General features: G+C 39.7%; 1 protein-coding gene across 1 annotated transcript in view; it reads left to right on the top strand.

The window, feature by feature from the left end:
• The window catches only part of LOC149320074 (transmembrane protein 135), a 228,032-nt gene that overhangs the window by 24,205 nt on the left and 179,248 nt on the right, over positions 1-24,579 (top strand). Inside the window, exon 4 of the mRNA XM_089512873.1 lies at positions 16,736-16,769. Within this exon, the coding sequence (XP_089368999.1) occupies positions 16,736-16,769 (34 nt within the window). The remainder of the gene's footprint in view (positions 1-16,735; positions 16,770-24,579) is intronic.

Here is a 24,579-nt window from a genome sequence, read left to right as displayed (position 1 = left end):
TACAGTTATGCTCCAAGTTTGTGACAGCTGACTATATCTACATCACAAGTTTCATAGTCCTACATCCCTGTCATTTATGAACTGTACCACCTTTGCATTGCAGAAGCAGAGCTTGGAAATTTACCTTTTAGGATTAGAACTCCCAGTATCATGCTAGAGGATTCTGGGAGTTTAATTAAAAAGAAAAGCAACTTTGCTAAGCTTTGGAGGCATATAGGTCTAGATTAGTGCCTAGCTGGAAAACCTGTGGGATCCTACACCCTGCCTTGAGTTCTGTTGAATGACGGGAGGATGTAAGTGGGTTTACATTCATTCTCTCCTGCAGGCAATCATTGTACGTTAATAGTTTTGTAAAGAGGGCTGGAGAGCTTAAACAAAAGACTTATTATCTTCACCACACAACAGTTTCCAAAGTTGTCCAAGGGAGGCTTTGACAATAGAACTGATGCAAAGTTCTAGAAACCTTCCTTCCATGATGAAAGCACTGGAGAACCTCCTAAGAGATGGTATTTCCTGGTCCAAAGACATCTGGTCCAAGAAGTTGAGGAGTGACTTGCTTGTGAAGCTGGAAACTAGCCATGCCTTTTTATTGAGGATACAGCATTATTGTACTTCAGACACATCGTGGGAAGGCATGATTCATTGGAAAAAGCAAGAATGCTAGGAAAGGTGGAGGGAAGCAGAAACAGAGGAAGACTGTATGCTAGACATATGGATTCTGTTAAGGACAGAAATAAGTGTTTACAGGAACTAAGAGCAGTGGAGGACAGGGGTTCTTGGAGACGTCTCATCCACAAGGTCACCATGGATCGAAATCGACTTGAGGATAGTTAACAACAACAAAACAAAAATAGCATTCCTTACATTCTGTTCACAAGATGCTGGACATGAGGAGAAAAAAAATCCTGTTATTTTTTATTGTATCCTATTTGTGCAAATGCAGAATAGGGTTTTTCTCCTGAGCCCTCCTATATTGGTTCTTTTACATACACCAGGTTCCCTCTCTTCCCTCTTACATCCCTAGTTGGGGGCTCTGTTTTGTGTAATGGAGCTAGTGGCCTTTTCTTTGAGTCAAGGTAAATGTGGCTTGCACCTGGTTCAAATAGCATTTCTTATTTCACTCTTGATTGCTGGGAATAGGAAACACAAAGGAGTGCATTAGTACAGGAACCTAAGAGGCAGTTAGCTGGAGAGTGATCCCTGTTTCCTCTGCCCCATCAAAGTTGAGCACTGCTCACTTCTGAGCAGCCAAATATTTTCCTAGGATTTCTTGCTCCTCTCTGCCTTGTTACAAGCCAGGAATACTGTTAGAGATGCAGTCTTTGTCTCCTTCCTTGGAGCAAACAGAAAAATGACAACTACTGATGCAAGGATGCTGTCTCTAAAATCACTTTTCTCTGTCTGAGAGGATTACTGCTGACTTAAAGTCTCAGTAAGACTTTCATTAATTAGAATGTCAAGCAGTTTGTAGTGTTTAAATTTTTATGTTGCCCTTATGGTTTTTTAGAGTACTTATACCCCGATCTACAGCAAAAAAGGCTCCCAGAGCAGTTTATAAATTGTTCATATGACTTCTCACTGCCTTGAGGCTTACAATCTAATGTAACACACAGGGAAAATGCCAGCAGGAGAAGGCATTAGGTCCAGCAGAGATGCTGCCTATTCTTCATACACTCTGTGGTCACAGCAGTGGCACATAGAATGGAGAGAGGGCCTTTATTCAGCTGCTGGGGCCTAGGCGTGATGGAGCTGTACCTGCCTATTCTTCTCTCTCTCCAAGCCATGACATCTAGTTGCTCTTGCAAACCGGGAATCAAACCACTGTAGTTTTGGTTTGTGCCCCAGTTCATGTTCAGCAGCTATTGATGTTCCAGTTTGGTTCTGGTTCATTCCAGTAAAAGTTTGGTTTCTGGCTGGTGTGCATAACCAGCCAGTTCAGTTTAAGTGGGAGAAGGCCATTATTATAATGCTAACTTGCCCTGCAGGTAGGCTGGGTTCTGCCTGGGGCCTTGAAGGCTTAGCTATCCTGGAATCATTAACAGTATATGTGCCACCTACACTGGCTCATTTAGTGCTATGTGTACTATTGGGGTGAGCTACTTCTCAGAGCAAGTCAATAGTGTCTTCTGTTTCCTTTTCCCAAAAGGTACACTGCAAACCCATAGATTTCTTGTCTCTCTCTCCCCACCTCCACATATTCTTGGCCTATATCCAGTAGCTAGTCTCAAGTATGTTAGATGCATTCATCACTGAGGTTTACAAAAATGTTGACTTACCATTCATTCATCAATTGGTTTAGTGGATATAATCTATTTAGGACTAGGATTTTTCATTTTTTCCCCAGGGTTTACAGATTAATTTCTATTCCAGACACATTCCTGCTTTGCTTCAGGCTGACATATATGTTCTCTTTGCTCCATTGCACCATGTAGACCATTTCAAAAACACAGAATACCTACTGTGTCATTAGTCTTGTGTCAGCTCACTTGTGCATTGGTGATTCATCCCTTTTTTTGTTTCAGTTTGTATGTTTACTACAAAAGGGAATCAGAGCCTGTCTAGATCTTCCCAGTCCCATCCCTTGCAAGGGAAAGAGTATAAAAACCCATAGAACGAGCCCAGTATATAACTTCTCAGATAATCTTACTTCAGGTAACGGTGGTGGTGGTGGTGATGATGATTGCTTCTGGTGGAGTCAGCAAGTATACTGTGCATTTTGTTTGTATTTTTTTTGTTTGGTTCAACCACTTTTGTGGACTAGTAGCCCTGATTGGTTTCCCATGTAACATGTTTTCTTCTGGTCCACGTTTAACACATACTGTATATATCCATGTACAAGTCCAGAAATGTTAGTCAAAAATTGACCCCAAAATACCTGCATCGACTTATCTACAGGTCAATGTAAGTACTGTACTTTAGTTCTTAGGTAAAAAAGGAACCATCCTGGAAGCATGGACCCCCTCTACTTTTTCATCTATTCAGCTTTTAGTGTGAGCAGAAACAGTGGTGCCTGCTCAAATTTTGTAAGTTCTTTGGCACTGTTTTTCTTTGGCTCATTAGATCCTTTGTTACATGCTCCTGGGTTTTACACTTACCTTATCCACTTATCATATCAAAATCCATAATTTTGGCCCTAAAACTTGCCAATGAGGTCGATTTATAGTTGAGTATATACAGTAATCATAAGAGGGAACTGATAGTGAGACAGTGAGGAAGGTCTCCCCTGGTTGCCTTTCCAGAGATTTAGCTTGAGAACAAGTTCTTCCCAAAATGTGTTGTCTACTCACAGTAATAATAAACCCTTCCTTTGTAGCACTAAACTTTGCTCCTCCTTTTTCCTTCAGGTTTACAAAAAAATTCTGATGTCTTTGGAATGTACAATGTTCAGTCTGAGTGCTTCTTTAGGAAAAAATGGAGCTCTGTTCAGTTTTGATTTAGGGTTGTTTTGACTCCCAAACTAAATCTTGACAGTTCATAAGATTGTAAGGAGACTGAGGACTCCTTCTTAAAGGTTTGTTCAGTGTTAGAGAAGGGAAAATGACATCAACTATTGAAGTGAATTCCTGTAGAGAATACTGCTCCTGTTTGCTCCTGTTTGTAGTGGTTAAAATATGTGGAACATTTTGTGACTGCTTTCCTGATGATGGGGTGCTAGGGTTTCTGTAAGTTAGTTGCTTATATGCTATCACTCCATTTGTCTTTATGGTTAGTTGCTTATATGATATCACTCCATTTATCATTATGGTTTCATTTCATGAGTAGAACTGGGATGGCTTTTTGCCTCTCTTGCAAGAACAATTTGAACTTCCTTTTATTGCATGTGAGAAACTTTGGAAAAAATAGTGTTGCTTGGTAAAAATACACAAGTTGTTACATGAGCCAAAACTTGGCAGTAGATTTTTATACTGCCTTCTAAGAAGCACTAAAAGAACAGGAATAATTAACACCTCTTACTTCATGATGTCACACATGATGCTTGCCAGTTGGGAGGCTGCTTGAAGTTACCTCTCAGGTGATAACTCCACATGGCAAGCAGTTTTATGTGTACCGGCTCTCATGAATTTTCCATCACTTCTTTTTTTCACTTTCACAGTCCTGTTTTGGTGGCTGGATAGGTTGGTAGCCAGAACAGTGATTTTCATTTGGAAAAGAACACTGCACTTCTTCCCACCATCAGTTCTGGACAGTTCTGGCATGTGGAAAAAGTGGAGAATTTCTGGGCAAGCAGTATACAGAGTAATATAAACACTGCTTCACTGATGTGGCACTGATCACTTTAAAATACTCTGAAAATATACTATTCTGATCCAATAGGCTGGTTTAAAAATTATATATATATATATATATAAAATATGTGTGTGTGTGTGTGTGTGCGCGTGCGTGTGCGCGTGTGAGAGAGAATCTTTTCTCATTTCAGGGCTGCTTGTGAGGAAATGTAAGGACTTACTAATGAGTCCAAACGTAAGTGTTGCAATATACATATTTTTGCAACCTTAAGCACAGAGAATCAGTAAGTAGACTAAGTAAAGCTCTATGTGCTAGCAGTTGAATGCAGGTTAGTCATTCTTCCAGGGAAGAAGGACCAAGGAGACACTGTTTATTGGTCAATTTAAATCAGTCATCAGTGTAAAGCAATGGTTCTCAACCTTCCTAATGCTGCGACCATTTAATACAGTTCCTCATGTTGTGGTGACCCCCAACCATACAATTATTTTCATTGCTACATGCAAATATGTGTTTTGTGATGGTCTTAGGCGACCCCTATGAAAGGGTCGTTCGACCCCCAAAGGAGTCCTGACCCACAGGTTGGGAACCACTGGTGTAAAGGAAGAGTTCAAACAAGCTGTGCACTTTATCAGTGGGAGTTAATTTGATTGTCAGGTACATGTGGTGATTATTAATTGTTTTCTGTTCTTCTGGTTTATAAGCCCAGTATTTGATCACATATATTTATACAAGAGACTAAACTTGGCTTTTCAGGCTGGGACGGTTGGTATTTTATTTTTATATCTTTCTATAAAATCTTTTAAATGCAGTAATGGTTATATGATGGTTATAATCTTTTGGCTTATTAACAAGGCTATGATCATATTGATATCTATTCTGAGACATCATTTTCAAAAATGAATTGGATTCAATGCTGAGTCTGAAAATTCTATGATTTCATTTCTCAGAAGCCTTGTTCCACTACTTCCTTTCTACATGCTTTTGAATTTTCTCCTCCTTTCCAAACCATCATAACTAATTCTGGTTTTTGTTTGTTTGTTTTTTTGTTTTGTATGCCCTTAGAAAGATGCCATCCTCCCAGTCTTACAATATGGAGGGTCTGAGGTCTTATTTAGTGACAACTCTTATCTCCTTCACATAGGAACCAGGAGTCTGATTATCTAGCAGAAATACATACAGGCACATTCCTGGGTTAGTTATCTTGTAGTAATTCATTAGCAGTATGGGGAATTGTGATTAGGAGAATAAATGGGAATGACCAATGAGTGACTCAAAATAAGGAAGACAATGCCAGCCTAGGTTGGGCTGGACAAATGCAAAGGAACAAAGAGTTATTTGTGGTAAGAGCAACCTCTCTTAGCTAGAATATCTTGGACATGAGGGCTGGTCAGATTGAGGTATAGTTTGATGCATATGATTTATAAGATCATTCACCATTTAGTGTCTTCTTGGACTGAAGAGTGTATGTTTCATATTCCTTAACTTTGTCGTATCAGTGAACGATGGAGTTGATACAGCCTTGGAATGTGGTGGAGTTTCCTTCTTTGGAAGTTTTTAAACCAAGTCTGGATGGCTATCTGTTGGGGGTGCTTTGATTGTGTATTACTGCATGGCAGAATGGGGTTAGATCTGATGGCCCTTGAGGTCTTTTCCAACTGTGTCTCTATGAAGAGCATGTCAAGAGCCCTTGTATCCTTTAGGTTATCTTTTTATGAATCATTTTCTTTCCTTCTCTGCTACTTTTTCATTATTTGTATTTCTTAAGTATGTGCATCATGTGTGACATCATCCCAAGTATGATCCTAAGTATCCTTACTCATAAATAAGTATTGCAATGTTGGGTAGCCTCTGTTCCATAATATCCGTCATACATGAAAGGAAACCTTATATATTACAAGAATCCTTGTGAGTGTAGCACACCTATGGACAGGCACACACAGACATGGTACAATCTGTATGATTGAGGGCAAGGCCACTTGGAACCAGAATTTCAGGGTATACCTTATACTTCACTGGAAGAGCGTTCCCAAGTGACACCACTGGGCTGGTGGAATAGAACTGGTGACCTTGAGAATCAAAATTGTTCTTAACCTGTGCAGATTGGTCACACCATAGCAGAGGAGGAAAAAAACCCTGGCTGGCGGAGCTAAGTTGGAGTGCTGTGATCATCCATTCAACCCTCATCCATGGTTGCCCCTCTTTGGAGGTGGACGACATTTATGGCTTCATTGCTTACTCATTTTCTGTGCATATTGGAAGGTGGAGGAAGCAAGGTTTGCTTGCCCAGCCTTTTGAGAACTGTCTGAATCCTGACTTGCAAGTGCCTCCTTGCTTTTTCTCTCTAAATGTGTGTATTGAATTTCATAGTGATTTCTTGAGCAAGAAAATTCTGAAATATAGCTGACAGCACCTGATACTCATTGGTGGTCTCCTATCTTAAGTCCTAATCAGGGCTGACCCTGCTTAGTTTCCAAGATCAGACAGAATCTGGTGCCTTTAGGGGATTCAGAGTTAAAATGAATTCAGCTGGCACTTCAGGAATCCTAAGAATTCCAAACCAACTGAGGTCTGACTTCAGGATTAGACCAGTTTCACTTTTCACTTGCTTTCTCTGCATTAGTGACTAGAGAGTGTCAAAAGTTGGGACCTAGCGTTTCCCCTCCATGGACTAAGAGAAAAACCCAGAGTGAAAAACAATGTCATCCCTTCTGTTTACTTATGAGTCGGCTTTGGAATTGATTGTGTTAGACTGTAAAGAGGGAGTACCTTTTTTCTTGGATTTTTATCTGAGAAAGCTAAGAGGAGGCAGGACAAAGAACAGGGAAGCAACTCCCTATCCTTCCTGGCATTCTGCGTTATGTGCAGCTCTGTTAAACCTCTTGGAAAGTTTTGGGGCACTTCTATGCATTACTTTTCCAAATGATGAAGAGATGTTTTTAAATTGAAAAAAATAAAACAAAACTCCCTTGAGTGAACAGTTACCATGAGTTAGATATTACTGTGCTGCTTAAATATTTTGCCAATTACATATTTAATTCAAAACTGCTACTAAGGCATAGTCATTTATTAGCCCTTGCCAAGCAAGCAAAGTTGCCTGATGTATAAAAAAGGAAAGTGTAAATTTTAGTACAGTTTGAGGAAAGGCAATTAGAGCTCCCTAAAAGTTAATTGTTGTATTACTTGCCTAATGAGCCTAGCTCTCTATGCCTTTCCTTGTTTAATTACTCTACTATGTATTCCAATAAAGAAATCTAATTACCACTAATCAAAATAAAGTTCCAGTGCAGCTTTGAAGGGGTGTGTATGTTTGTGTCCCCTCTCCCCCTTTAAGTGTCCTCTAGGCAGAATTAGTGTTTACTTAGTGGCTGTTAACATTATAGTGGCGCCTGTCTCCCTGCTGTAGAGCAGGCTGTTTCACTGGTACCGTTATTAAGTCCTAAGTTGAGGTTTTATAATTTGGCTATAAAAATGAACCTTAGGCTACATCTAACACCTTTTAGTTCAAGAGCCTTTATTTTGGGGGAAGGGGTGGAAAAGAAACTCTGAGACTTACACTAGCAGAATGTTTACAATGATTGCTCCAGACTTTGGGATGGAACTCTATGAGATGCCTGCTTTTGCCTCTACCAAGGGCTTCACAAGACTGTCCTAAAAAAGCAGAATCTTCATTTTTGCTAATTGTGAACTGAGACGGATTCCTTCTTAGTAGTCTGTAGTTTGTAATGAGCTTTCCTATTTTGAAATTTTAACAGTCCCGAGTTTCTGCTCTCCAGGAGTAAGGAAAAAAATCAACAATTTTTTTACAGGGACTGATTGTATGGCATAATGTTTTTAGCGATTATGGCATGCCGTCTGTTAAATATCCCACAGTATGTGCACAATAAGCTGATCACCACAACATTGCTGTGGCTTTTGTGGATTTGACAACTTAAACACAAATTGTATGCAGGCTAAATATTATTGCAAATTAATGTTTGTGGCTGCGTAGTATATTCAAGCTTCAGTGCCTAATTCTATAAAAATATTTCCTGTTCTCTGGTGCTTCTATGCAGTAGTTGCTCTGCATCAGAATGGATTTAAGTTCACAAGTCAGTTTGGGTAAAATAGGTTATCTCAGTGTGCATTGCTAGTACTGTACCATGTTTTATTTTTTTAAAATAGTAAACACACATGTCGGTTGGGGATTCTAGAAGCTGTAGTCCAAAAACATAACTTTTACAATATCAGAGAGACCTTTATAATTATGACATTTGCATTCTGTGGATGTTTCAACAAAATGCTAAAAACACAATGCCGAATTCAGTAGAAGGCATAATGAGAATTTCAGCGTTAAATAAAGAAGCTGACTTGTAGTCTGCACCTGAAATCTCAAAAGCAGAGCAAAGAGATATTTCATTAGCTGAGGCCTTTTTCTTGCTGTGTGCTCATTATTTCTTAAGAATATTAGGAAAAATGCTTCAAAATATATGCATATTTGCATATTACAAATTTAGCGCAGAATGATGCACATTTAAAGGAAAAGAAAAGAAGCAGCTGACAGCTCTCTGTTTTATATTGTTTGGTAAATATTCTGATTAGTTTTCAGTGTTTTTTTTAAATTGTAGCTGTTATTGAAATTATTGAGGTGGTATAGGTCTGTAAGTGAAAATGCATTGTTATAATAGAGAGCAAAGTATATATACAAGTGGAAACACAAGCAAATGTTCTGCAAATGTTCTGCTTCAGAATCACTTTTAAACTGAACTGAATCCATGGTTGGGAGTTTAATATCCATTTTACTTGTCTTTGAAATTCTCCCACTCAGTCTGTAGAAGAGAGCAGAAACCCTTTGACCACCAAAGCAGTTTTTGTAAAGGTCCTGGGAATTTTTAGATGAAAGTTCATATGCCAGAGATAATAGGAGTTTCTTTTCTCATCTTCAAAGTATTTGAACTTTTCAGTGTTGTTGTAAAGGTGGGCAGGGAAGATTAGTGTTTTTTCATATATATTTCAGGCTGGTTCATGCATATTTGGGTTCTAACTTTACTCAACTATTCTTTGATCTTGTTTGTCAGCTTCTGACCATGCATCTTGGAAAATGATATCTGTTTTCCCTCCCTTCCTTTTCTAAATTCCAGTAATCTGTAAAAACCTGTTAATCTGAAGTGTGTTTGAAATTATTTTTCACAGCTGCCTTTTTTTATGAGCGAATGAACACCAGGTTAACCCCCCCCCCCCCAATTTATCAAACACTGATGGACAGTGATAAACATCCTCAGAATGGAGGGCTGGTAAGCAATTGTTAGTTCTAAATTGTTAGTTTGGAGAGTAGTAGGGGCTGCAAGGAGCAGCTTTTGGAGAAAGGAGCTGATTAGGGGAGCCTGAAAGAGGAGGGTGGGAAAGAGGAAATCTTTGAAGAAAAACAGGGACAGCCTTTTGATTTGAAATAATTCAAATTAGGGATGGATATATTCAGTGTTCTTGAAGAAAGTATCACCTCCTTTTGCCAGATTCAATAAGTCAGGAAGGTCTCAGAAGGAGCAGGATTAGGACTGGAGGGAATGTAGCACATGGTTCTGTCCTGGCTGACTTGTTCTAATGAATCAAGAAAATTGTGAGACCATACCTAAAATGGAGGGATGAAATATGTGGTGGGAAGGTTGTTCCTTTGCTCTGCAAGAGACCCTCAAGGAGCCATGGTCTTTTGAATGTCAAGCTGTTAGGGCTGATGTCTGGTACCCACCCCATTGGTTTGTATGGATGTTGGAGGCTCTCTAGGTGGGAAACGCGTGAATAATTTAAATTCTCTTTCTATTTTTATTGATTTTGTTTTTCTATATTATTATTTGGGAGGGAGATACAATGAACTTCTTTGTGTCCCTTTATTGTGTTTATTGCTGGGGCGGATACTTAGATAAATTTCTACATCAATTTCTTCCTCTCTTGGTTTCTCTTACCTTCTCCTTCCACCCTGCCATTCTGCCTTCCACCCATCCACGATACATTTGGAGTTTGGAGATGACAGATACAGTTAGTTAAATCCATGTCCTCCCACCCTTGCCTAGAATAGTAGGCTTGTTAGATATCTGATCTTTTAAACTGGAGATGCCACAGACTGAACATGGGATCCCTGTCTCTTACATAGCAACTGTGGTCTACTGCTGATCTTTGTAGGTCATGCTTCTTGTTTAAAAGTGAAGAGGAAGATAATATGGTGTTATTTATTTGTTAAGACAAATGATAGCATGGAGACCAGTGGCAAAAATAAGTAAATAATTGAACAGGTTGTCAGATGACACCTCATATCTTAGGACAGATATTCCATCTTGACAACTTCCAGATCTATTGGAGTTCCACTATTCCCAGGCCACAGTTCTATACAGTCCAGTGCTTTTTAAGCTATCTGATGTGGTGGATTGGTATATTTTTCCTGCAGTACCAGGGAATGGCACCATTGCTTACAGTTGTTTCATTCTTTCCTAGAAAACACTTGAGGGCCACCTAAAATTTATAGCTAATCGGAAAGATAAAAATCTTGGTTGGAGAAAGACAAATTCAGAATAAACAGAGAATTGTTGGAGGGGATAATAACAGAATGTGCTCATAAGGTTCAGCTTGATACCTTTCATGTCATTTTCTGTCAGTTTATCTAAAACCTAATGGTTTAAACAACAATTAATGAATGCTAATTCAGTGAATAGAACAATTCCAGCCATTAATGTTAGTGAGAACAAATTATCTGTAATAGTCTCCAGTGGCAAGCATCAAGTAATTAATGTTTGTGAAACATAGGCCTGTTACAAACGGGCCTTAAAGTATGCGAGGAGCGTGTACTAGGGTTAGAAAGGGGCGTCCTTTCTTACAAAAACTACCTACCTACCAAAGGTTTGTAAGTTAGGAAGAATGTTTGGTGAGGTGAAGAAAATGTGTCAGTATGTGAAAGAGGGTAAGTGTAAGTGAAGAAAGTTTATGGAGTGTAGAGGACGCAAGATTGGAGGAAAGGTTCAGAGGAGTGAAGGATAAGAGAGATAAGAGAAAGGTGGTATTTGAGAGAGGATTGTTTACGAAGAAAACTTTTTCAATTTTTCCATCTGATGGTAAACAATTGATATGAGAGATTGTGTTTGTGACTTAAATGTTTTATGTTATGTATGTCTGTTTTTGTAAATTTAATAAAATTTATTTAAAAAAAAGAAAGGGGCGTCCTTTCTGGACGCCCGTAACCCTAGTACGCGCTCCGTGCGTATAAAATGGCGGCGGCCATTCCACACGGCCGTTGCCATCACTACGCCATGACCGCGCCGCCTCCAAACGATGCAACGCGGTTGTGACGTATTGAGGCCGCCCCAGGGCACCTAGTGCGCCCTTTCCAAAACGGAGCTCCTTCCTGGCTTTGCGTCGCTGGGCGCAGCCTTCAGACGGCTGCACCCAGCGATGCAGAGGATAAAGGGGCCAAGCGGCCCCTTTCTCCTCCTCCCTGCCGTCACGGGGTGTCCTTGGGGCTTGGAGCACCAAGGACACCCCTTTCCAGGCTGCAGGGAAGCGGCGTTTTGCTGCTTCCCCACGGCCTGGAAAGTGGCGGATTGGGGCCTCAGCGGCTGCCGCTCTGGCTGCTGAGGCCCTGATCCGGCGGGGAGATGGGCAGGTGCAGGCCACTGCTTTAAGGCGGTCTGTAACCCGCCTTAAAAAAACCAATGAGTTAATCTTTAGACAACATTTCAAGATCTATTGAGTTGAAATTCTTGGGGTTGTTTCCCATGTTTTGTCTTTTTTGTAAATGTACATACAACTTTAGCTACTTTCTACAATAGAAGTTTTTATTTTATAGGTTTTTGTTTTGTTTTGCAATTGCACTGGTCCTTAAGTGTTTTGGCTGGAGATTATTACCACACCAGGTTTAAATTTGAGATACCTGTATTTCCTGGTACTATAATTTTTGTTCTTACCACACTAAAGTTGAATCTTCATATGGTATTTGTACCATGCGTAGCCCATTTCTGGAGGATTGGATTTAGTTGGTAGAACATCTTTGGATATTCTGATTATATAGATTATTTGCTTTAATTTTAAACGTAGTGTAAAAATGCAATGTTCTTTAGTTTTGCTTAGTAATGGTAAAAATTAATTATTTAAAATCTCATTTTAGCTGTTTTCAAATGCCCAGGTATATATACATGGAAATAAACTGTCAGTTCAAACTACCTGGGGCTGAAAGCATGGACAAGCTATTTGAGGCTGTAAGCCCTGTTTTGAGATTTGGGATCATGCTATCTGCTCCAACCAAAATTTCTACATTTCCTTTTACTCATATGGGTTCAAAGTTTTTTTTCAAGATAACAAGTAATCAGATAGTGTAGTGAGGCTCTGTCAAAAATGATAGGTATAGTCCTATAAAATAAGTCATCTGTTTATGAAGAAAAATCAAACAGAAAAGATTGCATCATCAGGTGTTCTTACTCTCTGCTTTGCTAGGGTATAAGTATCAACTATGGCATATACTTTCACATTCCAGCAAGCCATTTCACAGAGTCCAAGAATGCTTTGACCACCCTGTCTCTAGGGCACCCTTAACTTCAGATTTGTCCACCAGGGCAGCCAACTTTGATGGAGAAAAACAAAGAGGTGAAGAGAAAGTCACCTCTCCTCTTGTTCTTGTTCTCCTTTTCCTTTTCCTTCTTCTTCTTTTAATATAAAGTTTTAGATCTTTGTAGGAATGGCATATCTACATTATTTCAGACTTCTGGGCTAATCAGGGCTGGGTGAGTATGAATGGTATCCTGTAGCAGAGCTATTCTATCTGAATTTGACATTTATATTCAGGCTTCCATAATAGTAAGCAGGCAGATAGAATACATAAACTTGGCTCATGTGTAATGGTGTTTGACAAAGACAATTCCGTGTGTACAAACATCAAGTAAAGCCGTTACATTTGTAAGTATTGTTCCCTAGTTGATTATTTGGTCACTGCAAAGTACAGTGAAGAAAGAGTGGGAATCAATCAGTAAAAGATCAATATCAAGTGGATAGTAGAAGAAAATTCTAAAGGGACTTTTATGGACAAATTTTTGTATGCAGCAGGTTATTCCTTCCATGTGTTAAGACTTGCTGATGCATATTTGATGTACTTTTGTTATAGATGACTTATAACAACCTTTGAATATTTTGAGTAACAAGCTTGTTGCTTAATCCTAAGGTTTGTCCATTCTGATCAGGCTGTGGACATATCACTCTACCCTACTGCAGTATTTTGTCTACTTTACTTAATTTGGATGTTTGAAATGGTGATTGAAATTGCTAACTGGAAATCCAGTAACCATATGTTATGATAGATACTGGCTTTCCAAACAACTTATATTTGAGTTCTCCTTTTACATTGAAAATTCACTACTTAAGTTGTTTGTGTTCTCTATTAGCCGTTCGTGTTAGTTTTAAGTGAACTTTTGCACTGGTGTCTCACTGTCGGACTTCAGCTGAAAGGAGGAAATAGGTGGGTGTGAGTGATTAAGTATAACCTAAACATTGACTGCATTGCTTTGTTATTTCAGACTTCCTTCTCACCCCCATCATAGTTCTAGATCTGGAATTTTGGGCTGTTTAGTTAGGCAGCTGTTTGGAAGATAAATTTGTGATTTCTTGATTTAATTTTGGGTTTGAACTATCTGTATTTGATTTAGTTATGGAAGTTAAATGATGCCTTGCTTTACAAATAAAAATAAATCTGTCTGTAGATCACACTTTCCTTTCTGAAGAATAGCTATTATGAACAGGTTTGTGTAATTGTGTTTATGTCGATAATATAATTCTCATATTACCTTTGTCTCTTGCTTGAATAATACATATAGGAATTTGTCTCTATACACAATATGCAAATAAATTGCTGACACACTGCTAAATGTATTCTCTTCAACTGAATTCCATTAAAACCGGATGCAACCCAGACTTCTGAAAGGGTACCATATGCTTGGGTTCAGCTTGTTATCTTGGGCTTATGTGATGATACCAGTTGGTCCCATCCTGGAGAAATATCAAGCATAGGATTCTATCTTCCTGGCTAATCGAGGCATTTACCTCTGTTTCAGCTAGAGTAAGAGCACCTTATACTCATCCCTCTTAATGTCAGTTGATTCATTAGGAAGATAGATTCTCTTTGCTGAGCAATGAACTGTGTACAGTAAGTTCCGCTATAATGCAATAGCTGTGTTCCCTAAATAGTCTCTGTTGTAGAAAACTGCACTCTAAATATAACAGGACTTATGGGAGAAATAGAGTTTAATGCAAATCTCAAAAATATCGCTGGTAGGGAAGATGCTTATTTAATTTGCCACAAATTTTAATGAATATATTTTAATTAGAAGCATAAATGGTGACTCTTATCATTGAAAAATGTGAGGATAAATATTTATGGCAGGAGTGGGCAAACTACAGCTCCAAAACCTCTGGAACCGCCCTTGCCATAATAATAATAATAATAATAATAATAATAATAATAATAATAATAATTTATACCCCACTCTTCAGCCAAGGCTATCAAAGCGGCTTACAATGTTGAGAGACCCCCAGTACTTTAAATAGCCAATCCTTGGCACAGACAAGGATAAGATTTTAAACCAGGACAGGAGTGAGAGAGGTAGATGGAAATGCTCCCTCCCACTCTTTCCCCCTCATTCACTCCTTTCCCACCTTAAAATCTCATACTTCACAAACTCTCCCACCCCTCTTTCAGTCCACTTCCCTCACTCCTGTCCTGACTTATTATCTTATCCCATAAACGCTTCCATCTCTCCTTCCATATACCTCCTTCACTCTTGTCCTGGCTTAAAATCTTCTCCTAGCAAATGCTCCCATCTCTCTTTCCATCTACCTCTCTCACTCCTGTCCTGGTTTAAAATCTTATCTTTGCACATGCTTCCACCCTTCTTTCCATCCACTTTACTTGCTCCTGTCCTGGCTTAAAAATCTTATCCTTGTAAACACCACTCCGGCCCCTCTTTTCACCCATCTCACTGACACCTGTCTTGTCTTAAAATCTCCCATTCCTCCTTCCATCCACTTTCCTCACTCTGTCCTGGATTAAAATCTTGTCTTTGCAAATGCTCCTACCTCTCTTTCCAGCCACCTCACTGACTCCTATCCCAGTTTAAAATCTCATCCCTGGCTTGCAGATGCTCCCATCTTCTCCTTCCAGCCACCTCACCCTCACTTTTCAAACTGGCACAACTGGTGAACTGAACAGCTAAGATGAGGGCAGACGGGATTGCCCTTTAACAGGTGGGATGCTAAGAGGCACCAATTTTGAATGCTCACAATGGAATCACGCCATAGCCAAATAAGAGTTTGTGTTTTGCAAATAGTATTTTTCTATTAGTTAATTGTGTTATTGCTAATGCGCATTGTAAAAACACACATTATAGCAGAATGTATCATATATGTGTAAAAACCCTCTAATGGATAGTATGGGGGTTACACACTAAACATTAATGTAGGTACATATTACATATTTCATGTTACGATATTCAGAGGATAACAGGTGTGTTGTATACTAAAGCTTCAACATCTATAGGCAGTTCAGAACAAGTTGGATAGAACTGAAATAGCTATCTTAACCTGGCATAAAGAAGGGAGTGAGCTTGGCTGATTTAAATATCAAAGTTGGAGATAAAATCTGCAGATCTTTCTCTACATAGAATACAAAATGTGGAAGCAATGTGATACATTGCTTTGGGGTTTCTGACTTGGAATGAAGATCTTCGTGTTAGAGAACTTGACCAATTATTGCCTTGTAGCTTAACATCTCCTACAGGTAAAAATTGTGTACTCACCCCACACTCTTCTAAGTTTATTGTAGGAGTCATAAAGATATAAATGTAACAAATGTGTAGTTTTAAAGTTCAAACCTAGCATCTTAACTGTGAAATTCATATCCATGAGACACACACACAGCACACCTGATTCCCCCCCTTTTTTGTACTCCATTCCTGATGCTTTTTTTTTCTCTTGTGATACCAAAAAGGCCTCTCTCTCTTTCTCTGACCAAACAAAATAGACTTTCTGCTCCCCGAATCATGTTTAAGTGATGGTTTTGATCTTGATCACAGGACCTCTCAGCTCAAACAACCTTAGAATTCGAGAAATCAAAACAAGGAGTAGACATCCAGTCACTTGAATTTGATTTCAATTTTGGATTTTTGCTTACTTTCAGGTCTGGCCTCTGGTGTGTCCTGGGAGGCAAATAAAATGGTCCCTCAATGCTCTGAAGTTGCCAGCCTCTTATGTATAGTGAATAAAGAGCGAGTACAAATATTGGGATTACTACCATATTGTGAATTTGACAATCCATCCTTTTAGACCAAGCCACCAATGTAAATGAGTTGCAAAGCGAAGTTGGTGTTTTCATCCCTCTTGCTTTTGAGACTAATTTTATCTGAGACCTTGCAGAGGAATTGCTGGTTTTTAGTATATTTGGGCTGATAAAACATATGTTAAGTTCAGCAGGCCTTAATAATTATTTTATGTATTGTTTTGTCTCTAGGAGAGGGCTGCTTACAATTTACATGGCTAATTTGGTAAGTAATACTATTATATGTTTATATATAAACACAGAAATGCAGTAGACAATTTTTTTTAAAAAATGCATCATTTCCATTAATGCAAACCTTATCCTGGCTCCATTATGCCTAGATTTCACTAATGGATTCAGCCATGCTGAAACATGTTGGGAATGAACTTAAGTGAAAATCTGTTTATTTTAGTATTGGACACAAATGGATAAACTTTGTTTTACTTCCTGAAAGTTCCCTTGCATGTTAAAATATTTATGCAGCTATGTGTCGTAGGTTTATATTCTGAGCAGAATGTTTGATGTTATTTTTGAAAATGTTAACCATCAACTTGTATATTGAAAATATTGAAAATAAATACACTTGCTATGCATCGAGTTTTATTTCTTGGGGTTTTTTTTTTTTTTTTGGATGCTCATTCCTTTAACTACTTTACTGGAATCTAGGATGGGAGTTTTTGCAAAGTACAATACCTGATATTTAGAGACTTGTGGAATTTATGTGATTGTCTCAAAATGGTTTTGTCTGCTTCTGAACTCTGTGCCCTTCTAATGAAAGTTGAGGTCTGTTTCTTCTCAAGATTAGGGGTTTGTTCTTACCAGGCGTCCACAGCTTTATGCCGCTCTCAGATGAATATAGTCAACTGATGTGTGGTGGTGTTACATGCTTAGTCCATGTGTAATTCTGTTTTGCAGTGCTGGGCAGGAAGGAAGAAGTGGGAGGCTCATCTCAGCCTTCTAGTCGTTTATCGTACATTGGGGTACTTGGTATCCCAAGCTACTCTGCACAGAAGTACATCTTAAGTACTGCCTGGTGAGCCTTTGTTGTATAGAATTTCTGGGGCACAAAAAAGACAGAATAGGTAATAACACAGTTGGTGGTGCTGATGCTATTTTCTGGCTGTACTGAAAACTGAAAATGAAGTATTTACTTTATTTATAGCGCGCCTTTGTCTTACATGGGGGATCCATTCTGGAACCCACCGCATAAGGCAGTTTCCCCCTTGAAACTAATGGGGCTTGTGCACATGCCGCAGTGTGCAGCGTGTGCTGTGGGAGTGCACACCATTTCCTCTTTGTTGCACGACTTTCAGTGTAAGCTGAAAGCTGCGTATAGCGTGCCTGCGTATGATGCGGGCACACTGTATAATATTTATAGCCTAATGTTTTACAAGCACTCCAGGTGGCTTGCATTTTTTTTTAAAACCCTACCATTAAAATAAAATGAAAAGCATGAACAGAGACAAGGAATAATGTAATATGTATAACAATAAAAGAGGATATACATTCAGAGGTAGCTGTATTGATCCTTATGGAGACTCCACTCCACCAAATCTCTCTCTCTGATTCCTACACAATGGGTCCTTTGGATCCCACCACTTGGCACCAGTTATTATGTGATAACAATCCTTATCAGCTGCCACCAATTCTTATTTATGTGGAGGCTATCCACCCACTAGCTGAAGTGTCTTTATTAATATATGTTCTTATTACTTTTGGAAAACGTTCAGGGGGTAGCTGTGTTGGCCATTTAGCTAATTCAAACAAAAATCCACCCAACAGTGATACCTTTATTGGTGAACCAAAATGCACAATATACTTTTAGTAGCTTTTTAATATACTTGGTAGCGTGTTTGATGTTATCTGTAAAACACTTCAGGCAACTCTTTGTTGAACACAAAGAAAAGAACTTTATTTACATTCATAACTTTTTACTGTATATTTTTCAGTGAATGGTTCTCAACCTTATGTTAAAGTGTGCAAATTACTTCAGTTGTTACAAATTTACTACTTTCTCTCACTTGATTCTATGTACAATTCTTTCCTGTCTTGGTTCATGCAGAACCTATACCCAGCTTCTTTAGCTGTTAACTCCTCAGGTTATTTGTCAGATTAACATAAACACAGTTTAGCTTCCTCAGTTTAGATCCCTTTTTATAAATCCTCAGGCAGTTTCTAATATTTCTCAGATTTCCTAGATGTAAATCTACTCTAATACTGGACTTCTCCTGTCCCCTCTAAAGTTCGTCTCCTGGTCTGGGGGGAGTCTGCATCCCACCCAGATTAAACCCCTAAAACCTAACTGCATCTCCTGGCAGTTAACAATAGCAAGTACATTTCTGTACCTCTTACTGATGTACTAAGTGGTTTATAAAGTGTAAGCTAGTTGCCCCCAATGAGCTGGGTAATCATTTTAGTGACCTGTGGAAGGATGCCAGACTGAGTCGACCTGGAGCCTCTGGCTGGTATTGAACTCACAACCTTGTGGTTAGTGGGTGAGCGGCTGCAGTATAGGCATTTAACCACTGTGCCACCAGGGCTGTTCTAAAACAACCTCTTGCCTCAACAGGCTCTTGGTCTCTCTCTATATATCACTTGCTCTTCCTCCTTTTATATTTGCTCCTAAGAGCAGCCCCCACCTTTTCCCGGCCTGACTCGTATTGTTTGCCCTGAATGTTTTATCCTGCCTGTGTTTCTCCACAACCATGCAAGAAAATACAACAGTCCAAAACCCGAAAAAGATGGTCTGGAGGGATCTCAGTGTAGGCAAATGCCACTCCCCTTCTTGGCCAAGTGAGGATGGGGACAAGGGGAAGTAAAATGCAGGCAGTAAAATTTCAAATCCATTAGCAGCAGCAAAGTAACTTTCACTGAAAACCAGATTACAGTGGTACCCCGGGATACGAATTGACCGCGTTACGAAATTTCCGGGTTACGAAAAAGTTAGATTTAAAAAAACTGTTCCGGGTTACGAAAGATTTTTCGGGTTACGAAATTAATTTCGGCGCGAAATTCAAATCGGAAGCGCGGCTAGCGGCTTTCCAGCGCCTTTTCGGGTTGCGAAATGTATCGGGTTACGAACGGCGCCGCGGAACGAATTAATTTCGTAACCCGAGGTAGCACTGTATCTCTGTATAAAAGAGAATGTCTGTGTGTCTGTGACACAACTCATTGGAACAATGTGCTAAATGCTTCAAAATTGTCATCTAGCTTGCTATGTCCAGTTTTAAGTTGCAATTTGATGGGGAGGATCAATAGAAGCGAAAAAGGGGAATGGCCACACTCATCAATAAATTGTGGTAGAAGCCTAAAAATTTGGCAGAATGTGTTCTTATTATTTATTTATTTATTTATTTCCACAATTTATATCCATCTTTCTCCTGCAGTGAGATTCAAGGCAGGTTACAGTATATTAAAAAATAAAAAAGTTAAAACATTGAATACAAAAGTTAAAAATAAACACTACTAACAACTAAAACCTGGATAAAAACAGCCTAATTCAAAACAACAATAATCATAAAACATTAAATCAGCACTCAAATAAAATCTAAACACCAAATGCCTACCTAAATAAAAATGTTTTCAGCTGCCAGCAGAAGGAGAGCACTGAGGAGGCTAACCCGAACTCGCGTGGCAGGGAGTTCCACAATATGGGATCAGCCACGGAGAAGGTTCTTTTTTGAGCCCTCACCAACTGCACTTGTGAAGGTGGTGGGACTGAGAGAAAGCCCTCCCCTGCCGATCTCAATGCTCGGGCTGGTTTATTTCAGGAGATGCGGTCCTTCTGGACCCAAACCGTTTAGGGCTTTAAAGCACAAAATCAGCACCTTGAATTTTGGCCAGAAATGGACTGGTAGCCAGTGTAGCTGTTTAAGCAAGGGGGTGACATTATCCCTGTAGCCATCCCCAGTCAACACTCTGGCCGCAGCATTTTGCACTCACTGCAGTTTCCAAACAGTTTCCAAGGGCAGCCTTACATAGAGCGTGCTACAGTAGTCCAAATGGGATGTAATCAAGCCATGTGTCATTGTAGCCAGATCTGGTGTCTCAAGGAATGGGCTCAGATGGTGTACAAGTTTTAACTGTGCAAATGCACTCTTGGCCATCTTGAGACCTGGGCCTCCAGGTTCCAAGTGGAGTCCAGGAGCACACCAAAGCTGCGAGCCTGAGATTTCAGGGGGAGTGTGACCCCATCCAGCACAGACAATATCCCTATTCACTGATTTGCTTACAACTGACCAGGAGCACCTCTTGTCTGGACTGAGCTTCAATTTGTTTACCCTCATCCAGTCCATTAGTGACAGCAGACACTGGTTCAGATGAGAAGGAGAGAGAGAATTGGGTGTCATCCACATAAATAATAAAGCCAGATTGAAATGGATCTAGATGATCTGTTTCATCCAAGAATCCCTGGAACTGGGAGGCCACCACACATTCCAACACCTTGCCCCAAAAAAGATTGTAGTGTACAGTTTCAAGTCAAAATTTCAAATACAGGACTTCTTAGAAGAAAGAAATAAAGACCTGCCATAACTCATCTTTCCTCCTAAGCCCACCCTTCAACACTCCTTTTCTGTCTCTGTGGACAACATTTCTATTCAACCAGTCCAGCAAGCCCGCAGTCTTGGTTTTATCTTTGACTCTTCTCTGTCGTGTATCCCTCAGATCCAGACCACAGCCAAGGCTTGTAGATTCTTTTTATACAATATTGCCAAAATCCGACCATATCTCTCCGCCTCTACTGCCAAGATCCTGGTCCATGCCCTAGTGGTCTCAAGACTTGATTACTGTAATGTCCTCCTGGCTGGGCTTCCTCTTGCTCACTTCCATCCTTTAATCTCTGTCCAGCATTCAGCTGCACGCATTATCACGCATTATCACTTCCACCCACCGCTCTGACCACATCTCTCCAGTGTTGGCATCCCTTCACTGGCTCTCCCTCCCTTTCCGTATTCAGTACAAGCTCCTGCTGTCGACGTTTAAAGCCCTCCATGGACTGGCCCCTCCTTACTTATCAGACCTTCTTTCTCCTCACCTTCCCACCAGGGCCCTCCGTTCTGGTAGTCTAGGTCTGCTGTCTCAGCCCAGGATTTCCTCTGCCCCATCCCGGATTCGCCCCTTTTCACTTGCTGCCCCTCACTCCTGGAACTTTCTTCCCCCACAAGCAAGAGCCATCACTTCTTTAACCAGCTTCAAAACGGAGTTGAAAACCATCCTGTTCAGAGTAGCCTTCCCAGGCATTACATAATTGTCGCTTGCTATTTGGTTTTCTTTTGTTGTCTGTTTATCAAACCATTTCCTGTATTGCTATGTACTGTATATGCATTATCCTACTTGAGAGTATGTATTTTCCCTGGAAAATGATTAACCATCCATTATGAAGCCAAACCCTCCCTCCAGTCCATCTGCCTTGGTCCAGGCCTTGGAGGTAGAGAAGAACTGCTGGACCTCTTACCCTTTCCCTCCACCGCTCCCTTCTCCTTCTGTGTCATGTCTTTTTAGATTGTAAGCCTGAGGGCAGGGAACCGTCTAATTAAAAATATTGTATGTACAGCGCTGTGTAAATTTATAGCGCTTCATAAATAAAGGTTAATAATAATAATAATCATCATCATCATCATAGATTTCTTTTTTAAAGGACAAGAAAACAGGAGAAGGGGCTCTGAGATACTGCTGTTGAGATTTCCAAGGCAGAAAGAAAAGGTGGCAAACCAAGAGAGAACTAAGACACTACTCATGAGATTCTTGTGGATAAAACAAAAACATGGTGGCAAGACAGGAAAGGATTGTCTGAAGTACTTCTGATAAAATTCTTGAGGTTGGAAAAGAACTGGAAGGAGGATTGGGAAAAGAGGAAGCCTCATGGACCCTTTTAGGGTATGAGGTATGGGTTGGTGTAGCTTCAAGTGCCATTCAGCTAGTGGTATAATAAAAAACAAGTGACAAGCTTCTAGCCACAGAGAATGGCAGTGGTAAACCTCTGCTAAACAAGTATTGCCAAGAAACCCCATGATAGGGTCGCCTTAGAGTTGCCATAAGTTGAAAACGACTTGAAGGCACACAGCAACAACAATGCAAACTCATGTTGGAAAATACCCGAGACTGAGAATAAAAAAATGTGGCAGAACCTTTCATGTAGTTGCTGTGGGCTTTTAACTGGACCTTGAGATTTTAAACTGTTGTTGTAAGAACTAGGATCCAATAGGTAGTGACTCTCAGTAGTAACTGACATGGGTTTATACACAGTACACAATTATAGCATTTTAATACTACTTTAATAGTCATGGCTCCATCTGATGGAATCCTGGGAATTGTTGTTTTGAAAGTTACTTGGCATTCTCTGCCAGAGAGCTCTAGAGCAGAGCTACTCACTGTGGTGGTCCATGGACTAGGGATAGTCCGTAAGTCATCGGCTGCCAGTCCTTGGCAGATTTCCAGGAAAGAAAGAAAAAGTTGTACCAATGGTGCCTGGCACAATGGAAGAAAATAATTGCCAGTCCCTCAGGATAGTCTTGAGATGTACTATGCCAGAGAGGTCTAAGTACCTCATAAACTACAAATGATTTCATTGGGCGAAGCCATGATATTTAAAGTGATACCACACTTTTATAATTGTGCAGTTTGGATACTGCCATAAATGATCTTGTGCAATTAAGTAAATGCCAGTTATGGAAAATGTTGAGTTTGAAAGTTGAATAATTGTACAAGTAAAGGGAGTTGAAGGCAGATCTTATACAGTAGAGTGGGATTTATTTTTTGACTTGCAAATTTAATAACACAGCAACTGACCTCACTGGAAGTTGGTGCAAAAAGATGTCTGCAGAGTAATATTAGATTTCATATAGCTTAGAAATGTGGGCTGCTGCATCTAAACCAGTTGCAATCAATGAATCAACATTTCTGTAATACCAAGGAATTTAGAGTGATAGTAGCTGGTCCTCGAGGCTGCACAAACATGCACATGTTTTTCCAGATCTATTTTGGATTGCACATGTTGAAGGCAAGACATTTCTAAGATGGTAAAAGGGATGTATTGGTAACATATATGTATATATAAGACGATCCTTCTAAAGATATATTGGGATCAAAGAGAACCCCAGGATTCCAGCTGGAGGGTGAAAGTGAAATGTGATCCCTGCAGTTATTTCTGTCTAATAAGGTAGGAGAAAGGCCTGTAAGTAGGATGCCACTTAAGTTTCCTGAAAGCAAAAGCCATCGGACGTGGCAAAACACTAAACAGCAGAGTACTTTGAAATGAGGAAAAATCTTAAAATCATTTAAATAGAAGAAAAATGGATGGGAGAAAGAAGAACAATTCAGAAAATATCCCATGTCCGCTGTGGTATTCACTGGAAAAGCCAGAGTTGATCTCTATTTCCTACATTTATATACTTCTTATATATTATGTGTACACACACACACATATATCTTGGGGAAGCTACATTTGTGTTGTGACATAGCCACAGTAGCACACAAAAACATTAAATGCAATTGTATAAAGCAATTATACACCAGTAACAAAGTTAAGATAATAACTGAAAAAAATACCAGTTTTGTGGTGAGTAATGAAATAAGTCTAGACTAGGTTAGAATGGGAGCTGGCAGAACAAATCCCCTTGATAAAGAGTTATTTTCACTAGCATTCTAAAAATAGCCTAGTGCTAGCCAAGTGGGCTTTCCTGGAAGAGGAGTTCCACAATAAAGTTGCCACCCCTGAGAATAACTGACGTCTTACCCATAGCTCTTGATTGGGAAGGGCAGAATATTAGAGCCTGGCACTTCTGTATGGCAGTCCACCAATGTGTTGCTCATCTTAGTCTTCAGATCACTTGGTGCTTTAGCAGTTCTTCTCAAAAGAGATAGTTGCTTGCCCTTGGAGAGCTTCCAGTTGAGGCAGGATTTGTGTAGGATAAAAGGAAAGACACAAATGAAAACATTTATTTGTGGTTATGGACACATTTAGGTTTTTTTAAACCACATCTTGTGGTTATGAACCACATTTGCTTGTGGTTACGTTTCGACTTCTGTTTCTCCAT

This window comes from Sceloporus occidentalis, unplaced genomic scaffold (genome assembly GCF_023333645.1).
Source record: "Sceloporus occidentalis isolate IW3139 unplaced genomic scaffold, rSceOcc1.0.p SCAF_2, whole genome shotgun sequence".
NCBI classification, from domain to species: Eukaryota; Metazoa; Chordata; class Lepidosauria; order Squamata; family Phrynosomatidae; genus Sceloporus; species Sceloporus occidentalis.
Note: the sequence above shows the minus strand (reverse complement) of the source record. Positions and strands in the feature narration are given on the sequence as shown.